At 37.7% G+C, this 26,442-nt stretch overlaps 1 protein-coding gene across 1 annotated transcript in view; it reads left to right on the forward strand.

The window, feature by feature from the left end:
• Nucleotides 1-846: 846 nt before the first annotated feature.
• The window catches only part of LOC135691407 (uncharacterized), a 42,769-nt gene continuing 17,173 nt past the window's right edge, over nt 847-26,442 (forward strand). Inside the window, exons 1-12 of the mRNA XM_065209261.2 lie at nt 847-1,759; nt 11,056-11,226; nt 14,713-14,847; nt 15,287-15,382; nt 16,259-16,435; nt 16,851-17,018; nt 18,471-18,562; nt 18,961-19,086; nt 19,638-19,888; nt 20,288-20,479; nt 20,943-21,654; nt 22,948-23,374. Of these exons, the coding sequence (XP_065065333.2) occupies nt 1,442-1,759; nt 11,056-11,226; nt 14,713-14,847; nt 15,287-15,382; nt 16,259-16,435; nt 16,851-17,018; nt 18,471-18,562; nt 18,961-19,086; nt 19,638-19,888; nt 20,288-20,479; nt 20,943-21,654; nt 22,948-23,374 (2,865 nt within the window). The 5' untranslated portion in view covers nt 847-1,441. The remainder of the gene's footprint in view (nt 1,760-11,055; nt 11,227-14,712; nt 14,848-15,286; nt 15,383-16,258; nt 16,436-16,850; nt 17,019-18,470; nt 18,563-18,960; nt 19,087-19,637; nt 19,889-20,287; nt 20,480-20,942; nt 21,655-22,947; nt 23,375-26,442) is intronic.

The raw sequence follows: 26,442 nt of genomic DNA on the forward strand, positions 1-26,442 counted from the left end.
GATTAAGAAATCAGCATTGGCCAGTTAGAGAAAATAAAGAAACTTCAGTACTCGTAAAGGTATAAAGAAGCACTTAAATTCTGAAACATTCAAAGCTCCAGGTTTCGCGATTTTCCAACGTAAGCAAAGGACTAATTCGAAAATGCCACAACCTCTTCTCAAACATTATTAAAACCATCCTCTATATTGTCTACTAAAAAGGCTCAAATTGTTTCTAACATGAAAGAAAAATTTTCCAAGCATAAAAAATTATATAAAAAGTTAATAACGTTAGGATTAATTAATTTAAGAAGCAATAAATACTGAAATTTGCCGTTGCATTAAGAAATTGGAGTAGGATACAAAAGTCAATTTTCGACAAAAAAGTCACTTTGGCTGTAAGGGCAGTTGTTCCCCATATGAGAATGTTGAAAAGCCCTGAGTGTGGGAGAAGCTTTGGGTGGAGGAGGGTACAAAAACCCACAAACCTTTAGCCAGGACCCCAGATAAAAATGTGAAATATCTAAGTTTCAAGCTTAAAATCATGCTTATTTTCAGAAAAAATAACCCGAGACCCGCTGACTAAAATAGGCCTGATCCCCAACCATTGAGATCCTAAAGCCCCCCTCATGAATTGTTCCCCAGAAAAGTTTATGCCGACGAAAACTTTGCTGAAAAATTGTAGTTCATCATCCACAGAGATTCGAGCTTTTTGCGTTAATTCGTAGTTTTAAAGGGGACTCCGACTTTAATTTTGTGGTGTGTGTTTTTTTAGTAAGACTAAACAAGTTTTTTCTTTTTCAAGTCCATTCTGGTTTTGCCGCCAACAATCGAAGGCGCCCCTTTTTAAGTCGGACCCAGTCCCCGACGCCCCATACGAATACTTTGAAAAATTCTTTTTGAGGCCCGGAGTCTGAAAATCGTTAGACATTGATCAGGAAATGTTCGGGTAACCACGTTGGAAATCAAGTGTCCTGATAAAATTTTTCTGAAGTTAATAATGGCAGGAAGCTATTGCGGTTTGCTACAAGATACCAAGCTATGTTTTTGAGGGCCCAATTTCAATTCGGTGTTGGCCTAAGTGAGAAGCAGATACACAGAGCTGATCTTGTTTTGATACACAATCTTTGACTTCAAATTCGTCGATTACTCAATCAAGATGGATAGTCTGAAAGCATCATGTTTTCTAAAAGGAGCTTTTTGATTTTGCACGACGACGCACGGCGACCTTGGGATGTTGATGATCCGAGAGTCGAAATCCGACTGTTCGTTATGTTTTGATCGACCTGTTTATATTTGGCAGCTAACCCCAGAAGCATTCGAATTGCACGTTTTTGCTTGCTATGCTTGGTTGTTTGGTGGTAGGAAATACTGGTTGTAGCTTCAGATATTACGTAAACATACATATTTGTATATTTATGTTAATACTGGCAGTCTCAAGTTGATTTGGTGTGTCAACATTATGTCTGACACACGTTTAGTGAATACGGCTTTACAAGAGTACTTCTTGTCACTGTCGGGGCAAATTGCTGCAGCAAATCGACTGAAGGATGCAGTCACTGAATTGTTAGAAGAAAGGGATGAAGCAGCCAAATCAGGGAAGGGGAATTTGGACGAGTGGGATGTTTTGGATCAGAGTTACATCTGCATCAAGTTGCGGAACGCTTTTGCAGAAATTGATACGAAGCTTGAGGCATTCAAAAAGAATGTGTCAACGGCTTGCAAGCAAAAAGACAAGCATGAAAATTATGTGAAAAATCCCCAAAGCACATCCGAAGAGGTATGTCTTTGTTCACTTGTTTGCTGTGGTTTAAGGTAATATTGATAGTAATACCAAGTTTCTTATTGTTGTTGCCTCTGCATCAGTTTCGAAATAGAATAGGTTTATCTTCTATTTCGAAATTTTAATTTTATTGTTTTAGCCTTTCCCCGGTTTTCTATAGCTGTGCGAAAATAAAACCCAAAGCGTTTATGATTATTGTGCGAAAATAAACCCCAATCGATCGAGTTGTTCCTTTTGTAATTGTGTGAAATCAAATCTAGACTGGAGGTTAACTTTTTACAACTGCTATTAAACAAAGCAACAACTATGAGATCCAGGTCTTGGTCTCAAGGAGAACTAATTTCAAAGGACCACTCAACTTTGCACCAAAATATAAATCCAAATCACATAGAGCATTATTTCTTGTGAAATTTTTAAACAGCTAAACTAGCTTTTTATTTGCAAAAGGATTAGTCATTTGCTATTAAAACTTTTCATTAAATCGTAATATTGTGAAAGGCTGGATGAATCTTGATACGATAAAGTCTCAAAATGTTCTGACAATATGGGGGCATGTTGGTTAAGATCATAATAAAAAAAATTCATTTTTCTGTAAAGGAAAGCGGGTCTATTCAGTTGAAATTTTTCAGCTTGCAGCTTGACTAAGCTGGCTCAAAATAAACTGACATCATGCAGGGCTGCCACAGAGTGTGACCTTTGCATGTAACAAAAGAATTTGTGATAATGGCTCAATGAGTCATACTTTGTATAAATACTTTTGACAAACCTTTAAAAATCCATGGAACCACAGGATTTTGCCCCTGGTTCGTTCTGTTTTATCTCCACACAACAAATTTTATTTTCTTCAAAATACTAAGTCTAATTTGCTCTAGTGATAATATGAGATAAGAGATTTTATCACTTCAACCTCCTTTTTCTACATGGGAAATAAAACTTGGCTCTGATCCATCCAATTTGTGAAAAAACCCATGCACTGTTCATGTTGCAGAGTAAGAAATTATTTTGGTTTTTTTGATAACCAGGATGATTTTTGAGAATGTATGTCCCAAATGTTTTGCCATATTCAATCTTGATACATGGGATATGACCATCAAAGTATTGGGTGGTATGTGTGTGTCAGGTTATGAGGCATTTAGCTTTTGGTCGCATGGGATGCTTGTTATGTTTGGGATGAATTCAATAATCTTGAAGCCCTGCTGCAGCTCAGTTTGTTTTCAAGCTTTTGAAGAAGCTGTTTCATTTTCGAAGCATAAAGGATAAAAAGGGACTGGTAATGTGGTTTTATTTCGTTTTCCTCTTCTTTTATCCATGCATTATATTCTGTAGACACTGTCTGAATAAATAATATTGGATTCTCATATTTGCCATTGAAAGTAAGAAACCATAGTGAAACCATAATGGACTTAATGATAAGATAGAGAAACCTATCCACAAATCTATATAGTATTTTGAAAATATGTAACTCTTGTAGTCAAAACAATTTCATGCATTCCTATTAGGCAGGTGTCTGTTTGAAATTTTACGAAACGCTGTCTGTTTTAGCTTATATACAATTAAGGCAAATCTTTTTAGGAAATGAAAGAATGTTTTAGAAGAAGAATATTACAAACACCTGCAATCTTTTCGTGTGAACATTCCCTAAACCTGTTAAGCTTTCAAACAATGACTATATTTGAAAATAACAGTTGTCACTGTTTATAACAAACATTCTGTACATGAGGACCTTTCCTATCTGAAAATTTCTTGCTTTTTTGTCTGGCAATATTAATCAATATCTTTTTTTTCTGTTTAAATTTATATATTTATAATGCCAATGCATTAAAAAGTGATGGTGTATCCCAATTTTCTCTGCATATTTCCTCCAGAAAGTTCTTTATTATGCTTTTTATTTGAATTTTAGCATGGGAGTAGTATTCTACATCTTAGTTAATTGTTGATGCTAAAGTTAGTGCTAAAGATTTCCTTTAGGTATCTTGAATGCCATGTGCTAAAAGGCTATATGTTTTATGACTTCAAGCCACAGAATGGCGTAACATAGGATCGCATGAAAAAGAACACCCAATCAATTGAACATGAAATAGGTGCCTAATCATCAAATAAATTATTCAAACCCCATCAGTAAAAGAAACATTGCTTAGCAGTTTCTCAAGATTTAGGGCAGGGTTAGGCACATAAAAATTCTCTTCCTGGGCCCGATTCTGGCTCACAAGCTGTAGGTTGCCCACCCTTGGTTTAGGGTGATCTGCAATGTCGCTTCTTATGTTTTGGTATTTTAGGGGTCAGTTCAGGTAGTTTCTTGTATAAAGTGGGTGTACTATATTGAATACAGAAATTGAAATCATGTTGAATTTCATTACCAAATCGTGTTATCTAATTTTTTTGCCATGTTTGATAACATTCTTCCTTCAAAACTGACTGCTAACAGATTATTGTTGAATCTGCTTCGATCCGATTATAATATGCTGGGTAAGCCTCTCAACTTTCGTATGGTATCTAGGCAACTCAGATTTCCAGCAAACCTGTCTTTGATTTTATTTGGCTATGGTTCTGACCACGCAATCAACTGGGGAGATTTCCTTCTGTCTACTTTTGCAACTTCGTTTGACGTTATTGTATGCCTTTCTGAGCTTTAGGCCCGTTATGCCATCCCGAGCAAAGCCTTCTTCGTCTTTGCAGGGAAAGTTTGTCTAAAAGATTTCCAATATCCTAAGAACTTTTGTTGACAAGGATTCAGTCGAAGATAAAAGCACTTTAGGGAATTATATGGGTAACTGAAACAACTAGGGAAACCCCAGTTACACGGTATCTGCTTCTTGATGTATTGCCCCCCAAGACCTGAAGAAGATCGGTCCCAGATATACGCAAAATCGGTTTCGTTATCAATTTTATCAGAGGTATCATCCTTTGCCTCTGCTATTGTTTTTTTTATTAATCTGAATACGGTTTTGTTTGTTTCTACAAATTCCGTCAGTTACCATTCTTTTTTGTAAGAAGTCATTTATAAGAAACTGACCCTTAAGATTACCAGAAGATTAAAGAACCACAGTACTGGTCACCCTCAACCTTAAGAAACTACTCCAAAATCCATCTTTCAAGGTTGGCATGGAAATGTTTTTTCTGCCAACAAGGCGCCATTACCTCTTCATTTGGTGCAGATAAAATCGACGATTTATTTCATGTTCAGCTCATGCTATGTCTTTCCTTTTGTGTTTCTAAAAACTAGCTTTTTAGCCTTTATTATTCAGGAAGCCTTTAAGAAACTTTGTGTAATGAAGTCAACAAATAATATGCTATATCCGTGCTTAGTTTCTTATCAAAATGCCTACATAGATACTTTCAACCTTGGCATTATTCCAAGTTCACAATTTTTTTAAACCCGTCGTTTGATGTATCCAGTTTTGCTTACCGTAAATCCTCCCTGGGGGCTGATTTATTTTTTATATTTTTGGACGGGGGCTTATTCGAGGGGGGGGGCTTATTGTCAGTTTGTAGTTTTATAGTGGGGGCTTATTCGAGCATCTAAACAGGCATCTAAAGCGGTATCTAAACAGGCAGGCTGCCCAATGTTGTTGCATTATCTGTTTCCTTTTGTCCTCGTAACACGCGTTGCCAAGGTTCTAATCAGCATATGGAAAGCTGTGTCTTGAATGTGATCATAACTTTGCCCATCTTGTTGAAAGCATACAAGCCAACAAATTACGTCTTTAATGTCTCCAAAACTTCCACCCAACAGTGGCAATGTTCTGCCCGCTTGCCTGTTTATTTTCACGTTTTTTCATTTCTAGAATGCTTTGGCCCCATTCAAGCCCCCGTCATATACAAAGATGTTTCTGTCTTCCTATATTTTACGCTCCTTTTCTAAACCTCTAACGCTCATAAATAATCCATTACATTAAAGTTACTGGGACATTTTTCTCCATTTGTTGGGGGAGTTTTAGTCTAAACTTGAGGACTATAGCGTACTTTTCTTTTTGAAAAATTTAGAGCTTTGGAATAGTGCCTTACAAGCTCTTGCGCAATCAGCATGCTTTGCGACCTTGTTTTCAAAACTGGCCTAATATCATACTCCATGAAATGTCCTGACACAGTCCACTTCTCCCTCCCCCCACCCCCCGCAAAAACGGCTACCGCAAAGCATGCCGGTTGCGCTATAGCCTTAAGATGACGACCAACCTCTTTAATTTCTGGTGTAGGAACAACGAGGCGTGGCCACGTTAATGGAAGGGACCAAGGCTTATTCAAACGCTTTGTTTGGTTAATCTTCACAGTCTGGCTTTGAATTTAAAATGTGTCTGCTTAAACGTCAATGGGTTCAGAAAGTTACTCCTCTGAGCTGTTAACTCAGATCTCTGTCCATACAAGACATTCTGCAGCTTGTCTCCACGCTTTGCTGCAGGCGTGTTGAGCAAAGTCCTTAAGCGATGACGTCACAGAATTATGTTTTTAAAATTTTTGAATTCGGATCTTATAACCTGTAACTATGAATCTCACAAGTGTGTCATGAAATAGCCTATACATATTCAAAATCAGTTAAAAGTTAACTGAGGTATGGCCCACACGAGCAAAGGATCTTTTCCCCATCAAACTTCTGGGATTTTGCTTCTGTTCATAACTTTTTGGAAAGAGCCAAAATAACAGAGGTCCGTTTGCAAATTTTCATTTGCCGTATCTCACCTGATATATGAGATATCAATCTGGTTTCGCATATTTAGAAGTATTTCACGGTGTTAATTTGGTTTATTTAGTCAAACTTAAGAAATTTTAAGAAAATATTGCGTATGTTGTCACACGTTAATACCTCTTTATCCATGGCAACAAAATTGCATGGTAGGCCTAGGCCCATGCTCTCAGCCTGGATTTATGCAGCGAGACACGGTCTTGTTGTTAGGCTCAGTATAACCTATCAGCATTGATAGATCAGAATTTGCAGTGGTAAAAACAAAACTGTCCGGCTATAGATAAGCTGTAGAGTTTATAGTATAAAAAAGCTGATGAACTCGCGTAAAAAAGCTGATGAACACCTCGTATCTCGAAGCGCAAAGCAATTCAGGTTGTCATGGGAACTGCTGGAAGCTGGGCAATCACGGATAAATCTACTTGGGAATTATTTTGAATATGTCCTGAACATGTTGGGTATCTTTTACGTTTGCTTTTATGGCTGCAAAGCATACAAATCAGAAGTTACATGTGTATTGTCGTCCAAGGCAACAAATGTTAAAAATGCTATGTCTCATACCATACATCTTCCCTTTGTGGATACAGCTTTGTTTAAAGCACTTGTTAAATTTTCTTAGCCACGGGTCAATTAGCAACTAGGTTTAACACACTACTAAACATAAGGCCTTTATGGAAAACTTGTTGGCATGTTACGTTCTGCTTTTGTTAATTTGTGACCTTATGACCTATAATTATCATTTTTAAACTATATTGTACCTTTTTTACATGTGAGCCCTCCATTGCACAATAAGCTCTCCTGGCCAATGATATAGACCATTGCCTCTGGCAGCATTTTGGAGCCTCTTAATTGCGTCACGATACCCAGTTGTTAGGCCCGTTTAGCAATTCTACTGACGTGATTTTTGCCGTTTCCGTTAGCTGTTCACTAAAGCGATTTACTGAAAATTCATATAATCGGACACGATATGTTCGTTGGTATTTTCTACAAAAGATTGATAGATTCCATTTACAAGTATTTTCATCCTCATCATCATTATAATATTACCTAAACGTAATCCATTTTTCGACAATCAGATGTAAATTTTGTGTACAATCGTGCGATGCTTTGGGCAGGATTACTGGTGACCTCATTTGAATGCGGGTATTTAGAAGAGAATCTGGTGTTGATTATCTCGATAGAAGAGAAAGAGGGACAAATTTTGAAGAAATTTGTGGTATATGTATGATCGGCGTTAAAGTTGCATTTGTTGAATTTTCCAAATATTTGGAGGAATTTTGAATTGAGGCTTAAGAACCCACGGGTATCATAACCTAGAAGAAACCTCGAGGCAAAACGGAGTAATTTCTATACGCAATTCTTGGAAGACTGTATCACAGTGTAAACACGTGAACTTAGAATAAAAGTCGGTGACCAAAAGAATGCCGTACTCTTTCGAAGGGGAATTAACTGTAGAAGAGGGGGCAAGCCGTTGATTATATAAATGATAGGGCAATGGTCTATTGTTTAAATCAATGGAAAACCACTAGGGTTGGAGGGGTAGTTCACTTCCTTGTTAGTATGTTAAAAGTGCTCTGAAGAATGAAAACTGAAAGAAGTGTCTACTTTTGTTGAACAGTAAAACGGAAAGTTCTGATTCCATCTTTGCAATATTACACAGGAAAAAAAGTATCTTCACGGTATACATAGCAAAATGCGTTTCGCAAAAAGTTTGTTAAACGCTTATGATTCTATCCGAAAACCATTTTTTGTCAGAAACCAGCTTTTGAAATGTTACAGCATTTGAATCGAGAATTTTCACTCATTGAAGCTTAAGTTGGACAAAACAATTTTCTGATGCTGCAAAGAGAGAATTTTCCCATGGATGTTGTCCTTTTTGTGAATTTCAATGGCCTTGTTTTTCAATAATATTTGGCCTTTAACAGTTTCTTCTTGAACTCTTCTCGAATAATTGAATGGCTGGGATTAAATGACAGTTGTTTCCGCCGAGAATTATAAATGCTTTTAAGGAAGTTTTTTAAATTGAAATTTTTTCCAGATCGTGGTGTTGTTTCTATAAACCGTATCATTGTTATTTTGAGAGGTACTTTGACTCTAAGTGAGGAAATGTCCTTCTAGAAATTGTGATTTGAAAACCAGTTTTTAATCGATACCAGCAGGATATGTTTGTTCTAAAGAAATATCCCTATTTTTGCCATTTTCTGGATATTTTATGCTCTATGTTGGGGGAAAGGGGGCTAGGTTAGAAAGAATAGTTTAGAAACATTTTTCTGGAATGTTTCTACTTTTATGTGCCAGAAATTTGTTCAGGGACAGATACATTAAAGTTTGGAGAGCAATCTTAGATTAATTTATGAAATGCCAGGTTTCTGGGATTAAAGAGTGGAGCAGGTTCCATCTCTTTAACCTGTTATTCCCTGTATTCTGATCTAACCAGACCCTCTGTGAATCTGCTTTCAGGCTTGCAAATTCTAGTGAGTTTGTGAGAGATCCAAACAAGGGATGTCTTTTAGAGAGTAACACAACACCCTCTTCTTTGGGTCAAGGAGCCTGTGCATTGAATTCACTCATTTTAATGTATACGACTTTCGCTTTTTGGCCCTCACCCCAACCAAATAGTGCTTAGGTATTCTATAAACATGCTTCCTATCATTTGTGATAACCTTTGTATGGTCATTGCCCATGTATGTCCCTTGATGAACATCACCAGTTTTGGAAGCTTAATGCTTAATGTGTGTCCCATCAGCCTGCATCCTCAACAGGGAAGTTGTGGTCCATATGCTCGAAAGATGGCCCGGAATATTGTGGTCACGTGGTTTCAGACATAGGAACTAGATTTTTCCTTCCTCTGGGTCATTCGTTATTTAGAGCTAAGGCAATAATGGTTGTACAATAATGGCCGGAAGACACTAGTTTGAACATTTTGCCTTTGACCATTGTGACCATCGAAAACAAGTAAAAGTCTTAAAGATCCTTGCAAGTTGCACGTTGTTGCTTGTAGCTGTCTGTTTGACAAGGTCTCAAAGTATTTGCGCTGTTAGAATTGTTCCTCTGCGAATGTGGAAAAGGGCCAACCAATTGAATCAGTAGCCCCTGTAATGGCAGCGCTACGGGGTTGGTGGGGGGGGGGGGGGTAGACTAGGGGATGCACATCCCACTTCTTGACATTTTGTATTTCGTCTAAATTTGACGAGAAAATGTTTGGGGGAGGGGGATTGTTCTAAATATTTGCTGCTTACGCCATTGGATCAAGGTATTTAGAAGACGGACTTGTGGTCTCATGACAAGCTGTAACATGTGGAGCTCAATACCAATGCAGTAAAGCCATATATAATATTGTATCTTTAATTCTTGCAGTATTGATAAATGGGGGCTAAAAAGAGAAGGGGACTTTTTTTTTCCTTCCCAAACACCGAGAACCTTTCTGAGAACTGGTCTTACAAAAAGGGGTGGGGCCTGATACATAATTTACTGCAGTGTTCACTGAATTGATGGGTGTGGTTACCTTAATATTCATACCAAGTTTTTCATTTTACATTTGCTTGTGTTTCTGTGTCGATGTCACTTATGAGTCAGACATTCACACAAAACTGAAAGTCCAAAAAGGAAATGCTCTTCGTTTAATTATTTGCCAAAGAGGATTGTTGATAAATAAGTTCCTAATTTACTTCTTAAAATGACAACACCCATAAGATTATTAAATCGTTTGATCCCGCCGACAAAGAGAAAGCAGTCTAGCAGACATTAAAACATCATGTGATATTTTTGAAGAACTAGACAAAACCCTTTATGCAAAATTCTGTTGTTGAAAAAGTTGAATAAAACTCAATACGTGGATTTTAAAAAACCTGTTTTTTATTTTTGCAAGTGCTGTTGTAAGGTCCATCCTTGTCAATGAATTTGAAACAAACATGTTTATGTCTTTTGATATTATACCGTATTATACCGTATCATCGTTTCTGAATATTAGTAATGTTATATTTTAGCTGCAAAGCTAGTGTGCATAAAATCCATAATATATGGAGTTGATTCCCACTTTTTTAAGTTTATGTCGTAGAAATGTCTGTTTGATATTGCATCTCAAGTGTTTCTACTAATGGTTCTTCTAGCTATTTTAAAAATAATAAGAAAAGTTGTAAGTTATTTTAACAGTATTACAGTTCACCAAGCTGAGATATTGGTCTGTGCTTCAACCTATTTGTTTATAGTTCTACCCGGCTCACAACAGTCCCAGGCCCATAACAAGCCTTGCCTTTCCTACTCCCTCTATTATCTCTCTCGCAGTTTAGATTCCTAATTCCTAATTTCGCCCTCTCAGTAGTACGAATGCCATACGGATTTTGGGAAAACCAAAATAGACTTTGGAAAGTCTATAACCGGCCATGTTTAAGCTCAAAGGGCAATTAACTTTGTAATTTGGATATTTATAAAATCATTCATTTTGTGGTGTCTTGTGTTTTTAGCTTGCAGCGTGAATCATTCAAAATTTGAGATCGAAAATCATCGTAGCCTAATCGAAGATGTGGGATCTGTTAGTATCGTCTTGTAAAGGGGCCTAACTGATGAGTGATGTTTTTTGCAATGAGATCTGTGTTCATGTCTAGAATACTTTTTGCAGGTCCTGGCCCTGATTCTGTCAATTATCAGCGAGTTGCACCAGTACCACAAGACCGTTGCGGAATGCATTGCGCCTATTGTGGAATACTCGGCGTACAGAGAGCGGTATCCTACTCAGTACGAGATCAAAGAATGCTCAAGTGTACCGGTCACATGGAAGGCTGTAAACGAGGTTTGTATTCACTTCATTCTTCCAGTGTGGTAAAACCCGGCAAGCGTGAAACGCTCAAGAAAGGTTTCCATCTAGAAAAAGACTTGTTTTAGGGACAATAGCTACATTACTTGTTCATCCTCGTCCTAGAGCCTCATTAATCTAGTAAACCCCCGATAACTTGAATATTTGCTTGTCAAACTGATATTCCATTCACCTTGCCAAATGCTTTCATATGACCCCCCCCCCCCCTCGAAAACTCGAACATTCTCTATCTCCAACCATTGGTCCCTTTGAGGTTGGAGCTATCTGGAGTTTACTGTATACCTGTATACGTCTATTCTTCTCAACAGCTTAAGAAAGTTATTGTGAAATGTAATGTGGAAAAATACAACCAGCACTGACAGAGACGTAACAAACTGTGCTCAATAACTTTTTCTATATTATCCCTGCAATCTTCCTTGGATCTAAACTCTGTGATCCAGTCCAAAACTGTATTTATCCTTGGTAAACGTCAACACTTTCAATGGCCACCGCTCAGCCTAATAGCAGCTGATTTAGCTTATGTGATTTATGACGTCACCGCTCTTTTTAATTGAACTGAGCAAACCATCTTTATCGGCCCACGTGCTTTTGGAAATATTCTTCTGCTCTTTGCAGATCTATGTGATCTCCTAGCGAGAGTAGATCGGATCTCAATTGGACCTGATTTAATTTAGTTACCAATATGCATAGAGTATACAAGAAATCTTGTGGATCCGATCCACTTTTTGTCCTCCATCTTATCTACTTTTGGTCCACTTTCGGGAAGGTTCAAGTGTAGGGCCAATCCACTGTGGCCCAACGTAAACGTGTGGACCAAATCAAAAAACTGCATCTGTCCCAGCTGTTGCTATTCACACCAGCAATTATATTTTTTATTAGACCTAAAAGTGAACCGGGTCTACGAGATGAACTGTCCAAACTGTATCTTCCTGATCCATGCCTTGTGTAAATGGGCAGATCAGATCGAAAACTGGATCTTTTCAAGTTGTTGCTTTACGAACCGGCAATAATGTTTTTATAAGACCTATTAAAAGGACCGTGTCTACGAGACCGCTTTTAGGCGGAAGACCTCTTCTTTCCAAACTGGATCTTCTGGATCCAATCAGCTTTTGATCCGATCAACTTTGTCTCGTGCAAACGTAGTCGTGTGTAAATGCTCCTCATGGTCATGATTTATAGCAATGAATTTATTGTAAATATTGAGTCAGGTCACAGAGTTCTAGAGTCAGCCCCCTTTTTTTAGAACAGGTCTGCCCGGTTTAGCGAAAATCTTACTGCTTGCAGTGTAAGAAAATATTACGGTGCGAGGATGGCGAGGTTCATTATCGTGGACTACGGATCCAAGGGTTCTGCGGTTTGCGTCATAGACATGTGTTCCAGGCATAGGACTCACGAGGTGTGGTCGATAAGCATAGCTTTTCAGTTTCGTAAGAACTTTAGAAGACTTAGTAGTAACGAGTTCAATACAGAATCGAAAACAATGTTAACTCTTATTACAATAAATCATATGAGGGGAGAAAGGTTTTCCCGAAAAACATAAAACAGTTTGATTGATAAACATCTGTTTAAAGCAACAGTTATACTGTTTGAATCGTAAAAAAGGCTTCCGTAATATTTCAGCCATTTAATTTCGGTTTAATTTAGACACCAAGTGTCTTTAAATCCGATTTAATTTGTTGAGTAAATTTTTCCTTTATTACCTTGACAATGTGCAAGATTAGTTTTCCTTGACTGGTTAAGTTTCATCTTGCTCCAAAAGAAATTTAATATGATAGGAAAATTCATTTATTGAAGGTTATAAACATCGATAATTTATTGGTTTCTCGTGAGATTCAGCTAAGCCTGTCACATTAAAGACTGTTTCGCTTGCACCAGACAACGCCACATTGTTGTCTGAAATTAAGAAGAGAAGTCTTTAGGTATCGCAAAAGAATGCTTCTTTCTCTTGTAAAGTTAGATCCCACGGATTTTGATTTTTTGTTGTCATTCATTTTATTTACATTTTACAACAGCTCTTATATGTCAAAATTATATGGAGTAAAGAGCCTTAAGCTGGTATTACATTCATTTCGTTAACATACCCTGGCTGGGAGTATGTTTAATATATACATGATGATGATAAAAAGAGTAGGTCATACTCAATGCTCAGCCATTCAGCAATCATCATCCTTGATTAATCACCATCGATCAATATCAATCACCATCAATCAATGTCAATCACCATCAATCAATGTCAATCACCATCAATCAATGTCAATCACCATCAATCACTATTAATCACCATCAATCACTATCAATCACCATCAATCAATTACTACCAATCACCATCAATCAATTACTACCAATCACCATCAATCACTATCCATCACCATCGATTGCCATCAATCACCATTTGTCACTATTAATCACTGTCAATCACCATCAAGCACTGCCAAACACCATCAATCACCATCAATCACTATCAATCACCACCAATCATCATCAATCAATTACTACCAATCACCATCAATCAATTACTACCAATCACCATCAATCACTATCCATCACCATCGATTGCCATCAATCACCATTTGTCACTATTAATCACTGTCAATCACCATCAAGCACTGTCAAACACCATCAATCACCATCAATCACTATCAATCACCACCAATCACCATCAATCAATTACTACCAATCACCATCAATCATTATCCATCACCATCGATCGTCATTTGCTATCAGTCGTCAATCATCAGTCATCATCGATAAACTCAAAACAAAACTTGATTCTGTTTCGTTTTATCAAATGCTTTCTTTCGTTTCAAAGAAGGCCTTCTTGCAAAATGATCCAATTTCCTTTTCTAGAACTTCATAGCACATAGGACAGTAATGTCAACAATTGATTTCAACTTTCCTTTTTTCAACTAATGTAAACTATTTGGCCACAAGATACTGAAGCACAAACAATTTTATTGCAGTAGAAACCTAAGTATAGGAAGTTATTTTTTTCTGTTGTCTCTTGAGTGGGTTTCTGTTGAATGAGTATCTTTTAATAAATTATGGTTCGTATTAAATTGTCCGGTTATAAATTTGTTAAGGATGTTTGGATGTTTTGTTCATAGATCTTCAATCCTTGTTTTCTTGTGCTGCACTACTGATATCTATATACATGAAAATTCAATTTAAAATTATTCTTAGTCATTCAAACGAGAACCTTTCTTGTCAGATCCTGGTAAAAGTGGGTTGATATATATACAGAAATGTATGCCCTAAAGATCGACTAAGTACGACCAACTAAACATCGTTTAACCTATAACTGATAAAGTCTTGGCAGGTTTTTTGTGTTCCGTTTGATGCCAAGATTGAGGTTTTGTTTGGTGGCCAAAAGCCCACTCCCACGTAAAACCTGTATCATTAACTTTCAATGTTAGGTTTGTGAAGACCAACAACAGTTGTAACAATGCATTTTTCATTATCTAGGTAAATCGTACATTGAGATATGGATATGGACTGTCTAAGGAAGATCTTGCTGCAATCTTATCGTGGATGCATGGCGAAGATCTCTCGGAAAGCGCAAGGAAGCATCTAAACTTGAAAGTTGATGGTTTAATTTTGGTAATAAGCTTTTAGATCTATTCTCAAAAATCTCAAAAACTTAGTATTTCAAAAATCTCACTTTAGCCACCAACTTTATCCTGTGCTGTTGCAGTATTTTCGTCTAAAAGAGTCATCAGGTTTTATATTTTGGAAACGATGTTAACTTACGCCTCCATGTTCAGAAAGGAACATATTTTCTTATCTTTTAGACGAGCAGTAAAGAATTTCTTGTTTTTGGCACATGCCTCGGTCCTTGCCGTCAAAATGAGCATCTGCAGTGGTTCATTGCGCATAGTGACCAGCTGTGAAGACGGGGGTTGCTCATTTGTCAGTGATTTTTTCTCTAAGGACGAGATCTGCAAATCAAGGTCTCGCATTTTCAGGCTTTGATTATGAGAAGCCGCTAAACGTTCTACCTTTGATGAATTCTAATTTCTGTATTATTAATTTCTTGCAGACATATCGAGAACGGCTGAGCAATTTAGATTCCTGCGAGTTTGATGTACCCGTTGCTTTCCAGTTGTATCCGTTAGTTCTACAGGATGTTATTAAAGTACGATTTCATATGTTCTTTCTTAATATATTCGCTGAATTCAAGTACATCCCTTGTGTATTTTCTTTTTTTGAGTAGTTTTCTAAGGGGAATTGGCTTAGGCTGATCGAAAACGAAAGTATTTGCTTCTAACAGGCTTACTGATTGTTTAACTAGTTCATTTTCTCATTGAATCGATCAACCAAGTTAAATTAAACCGCATGAGAATACTTTCTTTCGCATTCTGGAAGGGTGTGTCTAGCAATTAGACATTAATCACCAAACCTCAGATAGGTTTCATTTTCCTTGGGGATAAAAGGTGCAATGGTTAAGTCTCGTGGGTATGATCGTCCATTATTCAAGGGATATATTTCAGTATGCATATGTTAACTAACTCATTAGCAGAATTAAATAGCTTACTTTAACAAAAATTGCACCAATGAAAGGTTTTACTTTCGGTTTGTAGTTCATGACCTAGAATTAGAAAGGCGTTATTCGGTTTCAAATGAAAGCTTTCAAATTTTAAATGTAACGATTTAATGGTATCCAGTCTTGAAATCTCATTAGTTGAGGATGCTTTGATAAACCAGATTTTGTAGGCGTAGCGTTGCTAAAGTTAGACTTCTGTAAGATTATTGCCATTTCAGTTTACCAAATTATTTTATGAAAGCAGCTGATATATTACTATTTTGAAACTTTTAATGATCATATTCTGTGACTGTCCTAGGCCAAAAAAGTGAATTAAAACTTATCTGTGTTGAATCTTCAAGGTTCTGCCGAGACTTATCCTCGCTATATGCCCTAACTTTATTCTTATTCAGTGTTTATGTTTTCATGTAACGACATTGTTTCCGAGCAAAGCAAATTTTTCGATAACAGTAACTCTATTTGCCACAGGATTGTTGCAGCCCCGTTGAAAGCGTAGCTGCGACAGGCCAAGCGTTACCTGTAAACAAGGAAGATTTAGAAACACTTATTCGACGCGAGATCCCGCGGGTACAAGTGCAGGTCGGTGACGCATTGTACGATGTGGCGAGTCCGGGAAAGGCGTTCGAGAACACAAAACAAAAAATGGTTTGTATTAAAAAACTATTTCCGTCCAAGTAACAATTCTTTGGGTAGGGTTGGTGTCTAAGGTAACCATCTATTACCAACTCGGTAAATCGGGTTGCTGAGTTCAAATTTCCATTATGGTTTACTTTGTGTCAGTCCAATTTTGGATTGCTATATTCAAATCTAGGTTATGATATCCTGAATTAAAGTCCGGAATAAGGTTGGTCTTTTCTTCCCATGTAGTATATTTACTACATGGCCGTGATGACTTCAATTCCTAGTCCCTGTACAATACACTTCTGTTCACTTTTCAAATGTTCAAGCTGCCGGAAAGATTGTTTTCCCCAAAACTGCAGCTTGCCTCTCAACCGTTCATTTGTTCGCTTTCTTTGTATTTCGTAGTTCTTATTCAGATTTCGTCTACTTTGTTTTGCAGGTTGCTGTCCGGCTTCTTGTAGCTAGGTCTGCAAAACTTACCAAAATCGGAATTACCAAGGAACAGCTGGATCTGTTTTCGCTCAAAGTGCTGGCCACTGCTTGCATTTCCGTCAGTAATGCTTCGGCTAGGACAGCCGTGCTTATTGCTTTTGGGAAATCCAATTTGGTAATTATGATTATGATGATTTGTGTTTAATGCAGCAACCTTTTAGAAAACTGCTTTTATAAAAAACGCCGTTCACACAAGCCGGGCTAGTTTCGACTCCGAGTCAGGTCAACACGCTGCAGCAAAAAAATTTACGCTTACAAGAGTCTGGGTGAGCTGGTTCCTTTAGAGGGTTGACCTCGCCCAGCTTAACTTGTTAGCTTAATTGTAAAAATGACATCAAGTTTCTGCTTGGAAGCGTTTACAGGACCCCAGGTTTGGCGATCTTACTTCACATTTAAAAACTTTATAAAAAGCCATCCCTTCTTAACGGGTCAACCCCTACCCTGGACAAGGGTTACCTCGCAAGACGGGTTGACCCGTGTTGACCCAGGTTGACCCTGGTTGGCTGCTGCTATCATGTAAACGTTTATAAAGGTTTGACCAAGATATGCTAACTCTCTAAGGCGCGTAGCGGTAAACCCGGGCTCGTGTAAGTGGGACCTAATGTGACCAAAAACTTGAGAAATCATTGTACTGATCACGTTCAACCTTTTGAATTTGCTTGAAAATCCTTCTTTTTGGACAGTAGTGGAAATGTTTCTTTTCGGAGATTTGAAGATGTTTCCTTAGATGATTAGAAAGAAAAGCTCCTTGGGACTGATAGGGTGCTCCAATCTCATGTTACATTTTTTGTTTATAAACAGGGCCAATTTGGCGTTGGGTATTTAAGGAAATATTTTAACTTGGGAAGTTAGCAATTTAGTGTACATAAGAAGTTCAGTTTGCTGTGAAATATCACAAAGCCATTGTTCGTCCAGAATATTTTCCATCATTTTCCTCCGTCCAAAAATAATTATCTATTCTTCATAGCACTGAGTTCTTCGTGCTAGAGCTGTCTTTTACCATTAGCTGTCTATATTATATGAATATTCACATTTTTTATAGATAATATTAAACAGATTTAAATCATGTAGTCTGGTAATTGCATTCGGCGTTATGTTTGGTGTTATAAGTTTTGCCCGTCTTGTTCTTCATATTGAGTTAAAAAAAACTTTAAAATGGCTTTGAAAAAAGCAAGCATTTAATTTGTGTACATAAAATTTGATTTGTGTTCAAATGTCTGCTTTTTTCAAAACCATTTTTAGTTTTGTACCACCAAAAAATTCTTTAAAAAACTTAGTTAATAGTTCACTAAACTAATTTTTAGTTGTTGTAATCTTTAATCATTGTGGGCCAACCTTGCTTTGTAATTAAGTATGTATATAGCTAAATTGATTACGGCTTTTAAAATTATTACTTATTGATATAGCAGTAATTTTGGTACCAAACTAAGACAAAAATTGGAACTTAATATTGACAGATAATTATGGATTCTAATCTGTGAATTTTTCTTTTAGTTTTAAAGTAATAAGATAAGTTTGCCGCGAAACTAGTAAGACAGGAGTGTATTCATTCAAGCCTTTTTTCTAGATTCAAGTGAAGCCATCAAACTCAAAACCCAGCGAACCAGCTCAAATTTCGATCAATAACGGAAGTATCCAAATCGAAGTGCCCTCGCAATGGTAAGATTCCTAGAAATTTGAATTCTGATACTCAGTTCCTGGAAAATCTGTACTTTTCATACTCAGTTCTTGGAAAACTTGTTCTCAAGAAAGTCATTGCTTAAGAGCCTTAATGTTTTTAGAATTTTTAATGTTTACTTGTTGCAGTTGTGATTAATTTTTTTAATGGCTTGAATTACTTGCCAAAGAATTCGTTGAAAATGTCCTGTCACGATCGTCGAAGTTAATGCTAAGATTTTACACTTTACTCCGACCAGCATGGAAGCTACAAAACAAAGCACCCCGACAACCCCCCCCCCCCCTCCTCCCAGAGGACGTTCATCTACCACCTATTTATCCAGGGTATGCATTGACCACTATCTTTTTAAATGTTACCTTAACTATTCTGTCTTTTCAAGGGCTTTAACAGAGGATGCTACCCTTTTCCAATCACTATCGCGAGACTCAACATGGAATTCACCTGTTGCTACAGTTGACGCGGTATACAAAAGTGTCCTGAATTTTAAAGCGGAGGTTCAACGGCAGTATGTCATTCTTCATCATTCCATTTCATGTTAACGCATGGAAATCAAATCGGCATTTGATTACTAATCTGACAACTTGTTTTGTTGCTATAATCCACACTGTAACATTTTACACTTGGATTGTTTCAGGGCTCGAGTTATCTTTTTAGAAGTGAATCATAAGAAATTGTGTTTGTTTGTCATCGTTTCCCTGATTTTTAACCAGGAAGGACACTTGTCTAGTATTTTTCTTTAAACGATTCGCAGTTTTTTCGAATTTTCGAATCTTGAAACTTCGAATCAAAAACTTTATCTAGCAACATATACGATTTTTTTATTACATATTTTTGTTGTTGATTTTTAATGTACATTTTTGTTAGCAGTTTTAAGTTGTCATCATTTTATATGTGTCAAATCCACTTTAGATTTATGACTTCTGTGTAATCATATTTTTTTGATTGTGCCTATTGACCATTTAAGTTCTAAAATGAAGAGGTATATGTCATGGTACTCAAGTATGTATAGATAGCCTTAATGCTGAAGGGATCTAACTTATCACCGTCGTACCTTAGGGCCCAATCCCTCCCTGTTGTTCGGATTATACGCTGTTCTGGCATCGCTACTCAAAAGGGCCTAGACAAGAAGGACCCAACAACAAAAGGCCTACGAAAAAGGCTAAGCAGAGCAACATCGAAATTATTCAATCGAAAATCTATGATTCAGAAGGATGGCAGTCGTCAAAGCGAAGGACTGCTCGATAGCCCGAGAACTAAGGTCGAAGGAATAGACAACCCCGGGATCAGTATTTCTGACTCTTTGAAAGGTAGGTACCGTTTTCTTTGGTATTGATGTGGTCCCGATGAATTGTGGGAGATGGGATCTATTAGTAGATCGAAATGCTACAATCGATCGAAGCCATTGGGAGATTTTCCTGCGAGGCTTCGGCAGGGGGTCAAGTCTTTGTTCTTATAAAGAGCAAGGTCACCAGAGTTGAAGTGAAATCCCCCCTCCCGTAGTTTATATGTCATAAAAGGCCCTCTGAGTAACTGGCATTTCCCTGTTCCAAAACATTGAATGAATAATAACTGAATCAGCAGTGGTTTGTGAAATATATGCTCTATAATGTAATTTTTCTTGCTGTTTGTTATTGACTCTGCGGGGTATGTTTAATTCAATGTCAACGGAAAAAATAATCATCACAATTTCCATTTTCTTTGTTTAGGAAATGTTGAGAGCCTGGCTACAGATGACGACCCACCTGTTCCGCCCCCAAGACCCCGCCGAAAGGCCAGGACGAAACGCAAATCCGAAGCCACTCGGAAGCAACTTAAATTGTTGGAAGAAGCAAAGCACGATCCACAGTGGTTTACATCTTGTAAGAAACTTGATGAACCAGCGTTGCCAGATGTCGAAGGTACGATGCTACTACACGTGGTTTGGGTTTTTGTTCGTCTTAAATCACCTCTTCCCTTGTATAGTGCTAACTTCTAAAGAGTTACTTTGGAACTGCAGCTATATTACTCGATCATACACAGGGGTACTGTACTATAAAAGATTAAGGCGGCTCACAAAAATTACTCAACAAGTAGAAATTTGTTATTTTTGAAGTAACCATTAAGACTTGGTCCTTTCGCCTAACTTTCTGGCCCTATCTTCTTCACTATATAATTTAGATGCAAAGCAAGTTTTCGTAAGTGTCAGTAATCATTCAAAGATGGTCTGTAATATTTCAAATTATGCTGAATCAAGAACATTCTCTGCTAAACAGGATTTAACCTAAATTTTGATGAAATAAGAGAACTTGCATTGTTCTGCGAATTTGAAATTTTATTTGTGGATATGTTTCTCAATCAGTTTGTATTTGTGTCTTTTTATAGGGGGGAGCACTTCGCTTTCCATTGCCTCATTTGAAGAACTCAAGGATGTTATCGATCTTCTATCGGGATCCAGTACCAGTAGCCTCGGTCTCAATCAGCCATTAGACATAGATAGGAACGTTCCTCCCAAGGCTGGCCCTAGAAAAGAGGAAGTGGTAAGGGCTGAAATCGAAAGCAAAGGTAAAGTATCTCCATCTGACAGTGGCCTCGGTAGTAGCATGAGCGTGCAAAGCCACCCGTCTGTAACCTCGATATCACAGTTACACGGTAATGAGGCCTCTGTGCTTAAGACCCGCGAAATTTACGATGCCGATGTTTCAGAGGAAACCATTTCAATGTTGGTTGCTAATGACCTGAATGAAGCTGTGGAGAGTTTGGAAAATCAGCCCTTAACAGCCAATACCTTCATTGGCGTGATCGAGGATACTGGGCAGGAGGACGCTGAGGTTGAGATGTACAACGATGACTTAAGAGATAGCAGCGAATCGCTGGACGGGGAAGAAGAACGAGAGAATGACGAAACGCCATCAAATGGCAAGACTATAGATTTTGTTGATATTGAAACAGAGTTATCTAATGAGATGAAAGGAGATGTTATTGTGGAATCAGTAAGCGGTGACCAGGAGAAAAGCGATCAGTGCTGTGATGAAGATCAAGCAGAAGTGCCAGAAATTAGTGAAATTGCAACTGTAGCTGATAGCAGTATTGCAAGGTAAGCAGTTGTCCTTGCTATTTGCTTTTTTAACAAGTTAGAAAATTTATTCCTAGAAATTATGGATAATTTTCTCCCAGTAGCGAATACCTTGTATAAAAAGCTTTGACACGTGGGAGTAATTCTACAGGGTTTGGTCGCAAAAAGAAGTTTAGAGCGAAATTTTTTCTTATTTGTGTGTTGCCGCCAAAATAAGGTGTCTGCTATAAAGTGCTATCCGCTAAAACGAGCTGTCCGCTATCTGTCAACTGAAATGTGTCCGCAACAAATAGGTGTCCGTAAATGATTGCGGTTGGAGTAAATTTAAAGTGAGTAATTGCTTTCAGTTGAAGATAAAGCGGATGTCTAGAGTTTGTTTTTCTCGGAACAGGGGTTGATTTATTAAAAAGGTATTATTTTTGCTTAGTTCTTCGAAGTATACGCTATGCTGACAAAAAACTTTGCAATCTATTCTTGCGTTATTCATTTAAGAGAATTTTTAACGTCATATGTCTCAAGAACCAATCTCACTGTTTAACGTAGACTTCGAAAGACTTCACATTTTCAGTCATGGCAAAATAAAACTGAATGTAAGGTGCTATTTCAGTAGAATAATTGAAGATCTCCTCTGTCAATTCTTCTCAGATTGAGAAAATTTCTGGTCATTTTTCTCGCGTTCTTTTTGATCCACATCTATTATCTTTGTTCATTATCCAATGTTGAAATTTTTCGGTACCGGATGCTTCTTCGTGAATTTCCTTTCAAGATACAAATAACTTTGTTTACAGAACTTTATATTATTGTTGATATGCCAAATTAAAACCCACACGTGAATATATTTTACCAATGATGTGACTAGAGGATCTCAATTAAGGCGGAATTTCGTTCTCGCACAATACGATGCTCTGATCAGAGCTCGTCGATTTAGCTTGGTTGGTTAACACCTTTCTCGGTGGAAAGAAAGTGGAGACAAAGCTTTCCTGGAGTATTGGGCTGCCACGAAAATAGAATTGAGACAAAATCAAGCAAATTTACAATGTTCATAAAATTGAATAAAAAATTACCGCTGCTTTTGAGCGATAATAGTCCAGAAATCACAGGCCAATCTTCTTTTATCTGGGGGCTTAGGCCCATTTTGTCAGGTTGGCCAAAACCTTAACATAAAATTTGTCTATGGTGCTCTCTTTTTTCAGGATTTCTTTTCTCATGCCTCAACTGCCCCTCTTGGTCCGTCAAAAAATACAACTCTGATATGCAGAGATTTGTTAATGTTAGCGAAAACGTTTTTGCAATAACGATTCTTTCCTAATGCAGGCAGGTGCTGAATGCTGAAATATTGGTGGAGCAGGACCAGCATTGTTATGATGCGGACGGTTCAGATCAGTCAGAAGAAAACGTACCGGTAGAGAGAGAAGAAGCATCGTCCAAAAGCATTATGCACGGATCAAATGAGAGTCTGTATTACAGCGCCTGGGCACTAAATGACGTCACGGTACCAAAAAACGAGCCGTCGAAGCTTGAGGGGCCTGTGACGAGGGATATGATTCCGACCGATTCTTATTTCGCATCCGGACTTGATTCAAGTTTTTCAGAGAAGGCCGATACGTCGGAAGATTTCGAAGATTGCAAAGAACCGGACGAAATGCTCTACCAACATTTCAACCCAAGGTTCTCGTGGCCTGTAGGGCTTGGGGACCGGCTTGCTGCTATTTGGGATAAAAAGGAAATGCAATCACCACAGGTATGTGAACATTTGCGTTTAGTTGTCTTTGTAATTTAAAAATTCATTTCAATGGCTCAGAGGCCATTTTTTCGGTGTAATTTCGTAGTCTCTCAAGAATTCAATGCTTCTCTCATACAGTACTTATATAGTATTTATCAGACTTTCAGAAGTGTAGTAGTGAGATACATTCGTTATCCGGGATGCAGCCTAAACAAAGTATTTTTAGGCTGCCAAAATTATTATCTTTCGATCTGGAATACCTGAGAATAAGGGCTATTTCTAATTCAAAAGACAAAATTACACTTGGCTTTTCAAGCATTCTCTTTCTTCTTTAACCTTTGCTTCAGAAATTAATAATGACCTCAAATTGCTCCTATACTTTCGCGTCTTGAAGGGACTTGATTCCATCTTGGAGGGTCTTAATCTGTAATTTCTTTTACACTCCTTTTTTCTTTAAGAACACGCTCAATGAGCACCTCGAGGGTCGATTTGCCAAATAGTAAGAACAGCCTAATAAAAAAAATTTATTAGAAAAATTTTACTTTTGAAAATATTTCCTCGTGTTAACAAACAGAACAGTTATTATAGGCCAATCAACTTTGCTACTGAAAATGTCATGCAAAACTGTTATTGAATTGTCTTTGAAGCAAAATCAATGTTGAAATAAACACAACACTCATTACGAACGCCGAAACCTCAAATTATCAAAAAAATAAGAGAATCGAGCCTCAGCAGAAATTATCTGGTTCCTGAAAAAGAATACTCAAGGCCCTTAATAGAAGGGAGTCTTGATAGTTAAGGGAGGGTCAGAAATTTCTCCAAGAATAAATAAGCGGGGCGGGGGTCTTAGTAAGTGGGGGATTGGAAATCTGAAAAATCTGAAAAATCGCGTGATAATTCTTTTTTGGGTTCAAAGTAAGTTTCCAACTAAATTTCTACATATAATGGCGTTCATTTTCAATAAAAAGTTCACTCATCCACTAATAATGCAATGCGATGTTTTCTTTCTATGTTAAAACGTTTGTACAATGCAACCTCTTCATTCAAGAGAAACTTTACACAAATTTCACAGCTGCAAGAACAAAGGACAAATAAAATAAGGGATATGAATGACTGCATATAAAATTAATAAACGGGAGGGGGGTCCAAATAAGCTCCAGGAGGGGTGTCGGAAAAAATCGAAAAATAAAAGATTGAGAGAAGGACCTTAGAGAAGATTGTTTGTGGGCTGTTACTGTATTTTTCTGGGCATTGTCAACGTTATCAAAGAACTTTGACGCAGATTTCACACTGCGTTATCCAAGTTGAATATCTTGAAATCGCATCGTCGAAACTGTTTTATGCTTAAAATGCTCAGTTTCTAGAAATAATCATGCCCACGGCCTCATTATTTATTTATTTGAAGATAGCCAAAGAGAATTTATATTATCTTTCCAATGACATGCACATATTTTAAGGCACTTTTCAAAAGATCTAGATGTATTATGACTTGCACATGGCCGATGACTCTCCTCCTTGGTGGTTATTGTCTGTGACGCAGGTTAACAGGGCCCATTCCACGAAGTTTATAACGTGAGGGGGGGGGGGGGAGCCAAGGCTAACGAGAGTGAGGGGTAGAAATTAGACATACATTGTTTTTTCTAAAAATATATTCGTCTCCAACGGGCACCGCGAAGCGTTTAGAAAACTGGGTGTCTCCTAATATTTTTAATATAATATTTAAAGTTTTGCTGGTGGGTCTTTTTTTTAATATTTTGCATTTTTGGCAAAAGGTAGGCCCCAGCTCCACTGCTCTGCACTGCATGGCCTAAAAAGAATTCTCGTAATGTGAATGTGCTAAGGCAAACTTTGGAAACTTCATACTACCTGGGTACTGTCTAAGATTATTTGAATCTCTGCTCTAGATGTATTCATTACCGTGACACACATTTGTTCATCAGACACTCGACTTCAACCAGGGAGAGTCAGGCATAGACGTTAGGGGCACCGTAATCTCCCATGGTTTCTGCAAAAGCCCTTCTAGAAGAAGCAAGTGCCCCTTTTAGGTTGAATTTATTGTCACAATGCCCTTTTCACCAGCAGCTCTTGGTTACAGGTGACCACACGCCCTCCCCCACCAATTTGTAAACGCTTCTATGGGCTCCGATATTTTTTGCAAAAATAGTGGGGGCATGCTCCTGGTCCCCATTCATCGGAGGCTCTGGCTCTCAACGTCCCTGGTACCCTCTACGTCCCTGTTACCCATGCTGGTGCCTTGGTAAGATTTCAGGCTTCTGGATATCTTTGGGAGACCTTTTCGACCTCCAAACATTATCGTTATTCCCTATAGGCGTTTTAAATTGAATAGGAACTTCCTCTATTTCGGAAACTCGAAAACTCGTTATTTGAAAAGGTAGGATTATATTGCCTCTAAAACAAATTTATGTTTTTACAAGTGACTTTTAGTGTTCTAACCCCCCCGTCTTCAACTAATCAGTAGAAAAGGTCAAACCTCCCGTGAAAGAATGAATACATCAGGAAAATCTTTTGAAAAACATGAGCCTTATACCACATTCACAATAGAACAATTATTATACATTAATTTGAATAATAAACAGTTTCTTTTATCTATGATAACAATTCGCAAAAACACGAGTCGTCCATGCTTAAAATATTTTTGGTAGCAAGAATCCACTTTGTTCTTTGTACTTGGCAAATCCTGGGTATCTAGAGAGTGAAGCCTCTTTTCTTCTCATTCCGGGATAATAAATCAAAACTGAAAAGAGTGTCACGATGACTATTGATATCCAATGCTCGGCAAGAAGTCCAAACGACAGGTAAATGAAAATCTCTCCAAGATAGTTACAGTTTCGACTGCGTGCGAATAGGCCGTCTGTGATTAAACCGCGATGGAACTTAAGTGTGTAATACTTTTGACAATCGGAGCAAAAATGAAGGAAAATTCCCAAACAAAGTGTGGATATTGAGATTGCTATTGTCAAATTCCTGGGTTGGTGGTGCGAACTCACAAGAATATAAGGTGGAATCCAGTATCCAAAAGGGCCAAGAAACAAGAATACGGCTAGTGACTTTACCAAGCTTGCATC

The sequence above is a fragment of the Rhopilema esculentum genome, chromosome 4 (assembly GCF_057945365.1).
Source record: "Rhopilema esculentum isolate cy_ngs chromosome 4, ASM5794536v1, whole genome shotgun sequence".
In the NCBI taxonomy this organism is placed as follows: domain Eukaryota; kingdom Metazoa; phylum Cnidaria; class Scyphozoa; order Rhizostomeae; family Rhizostomatidae; genus Rhopilema; species Rhopilema esculentum.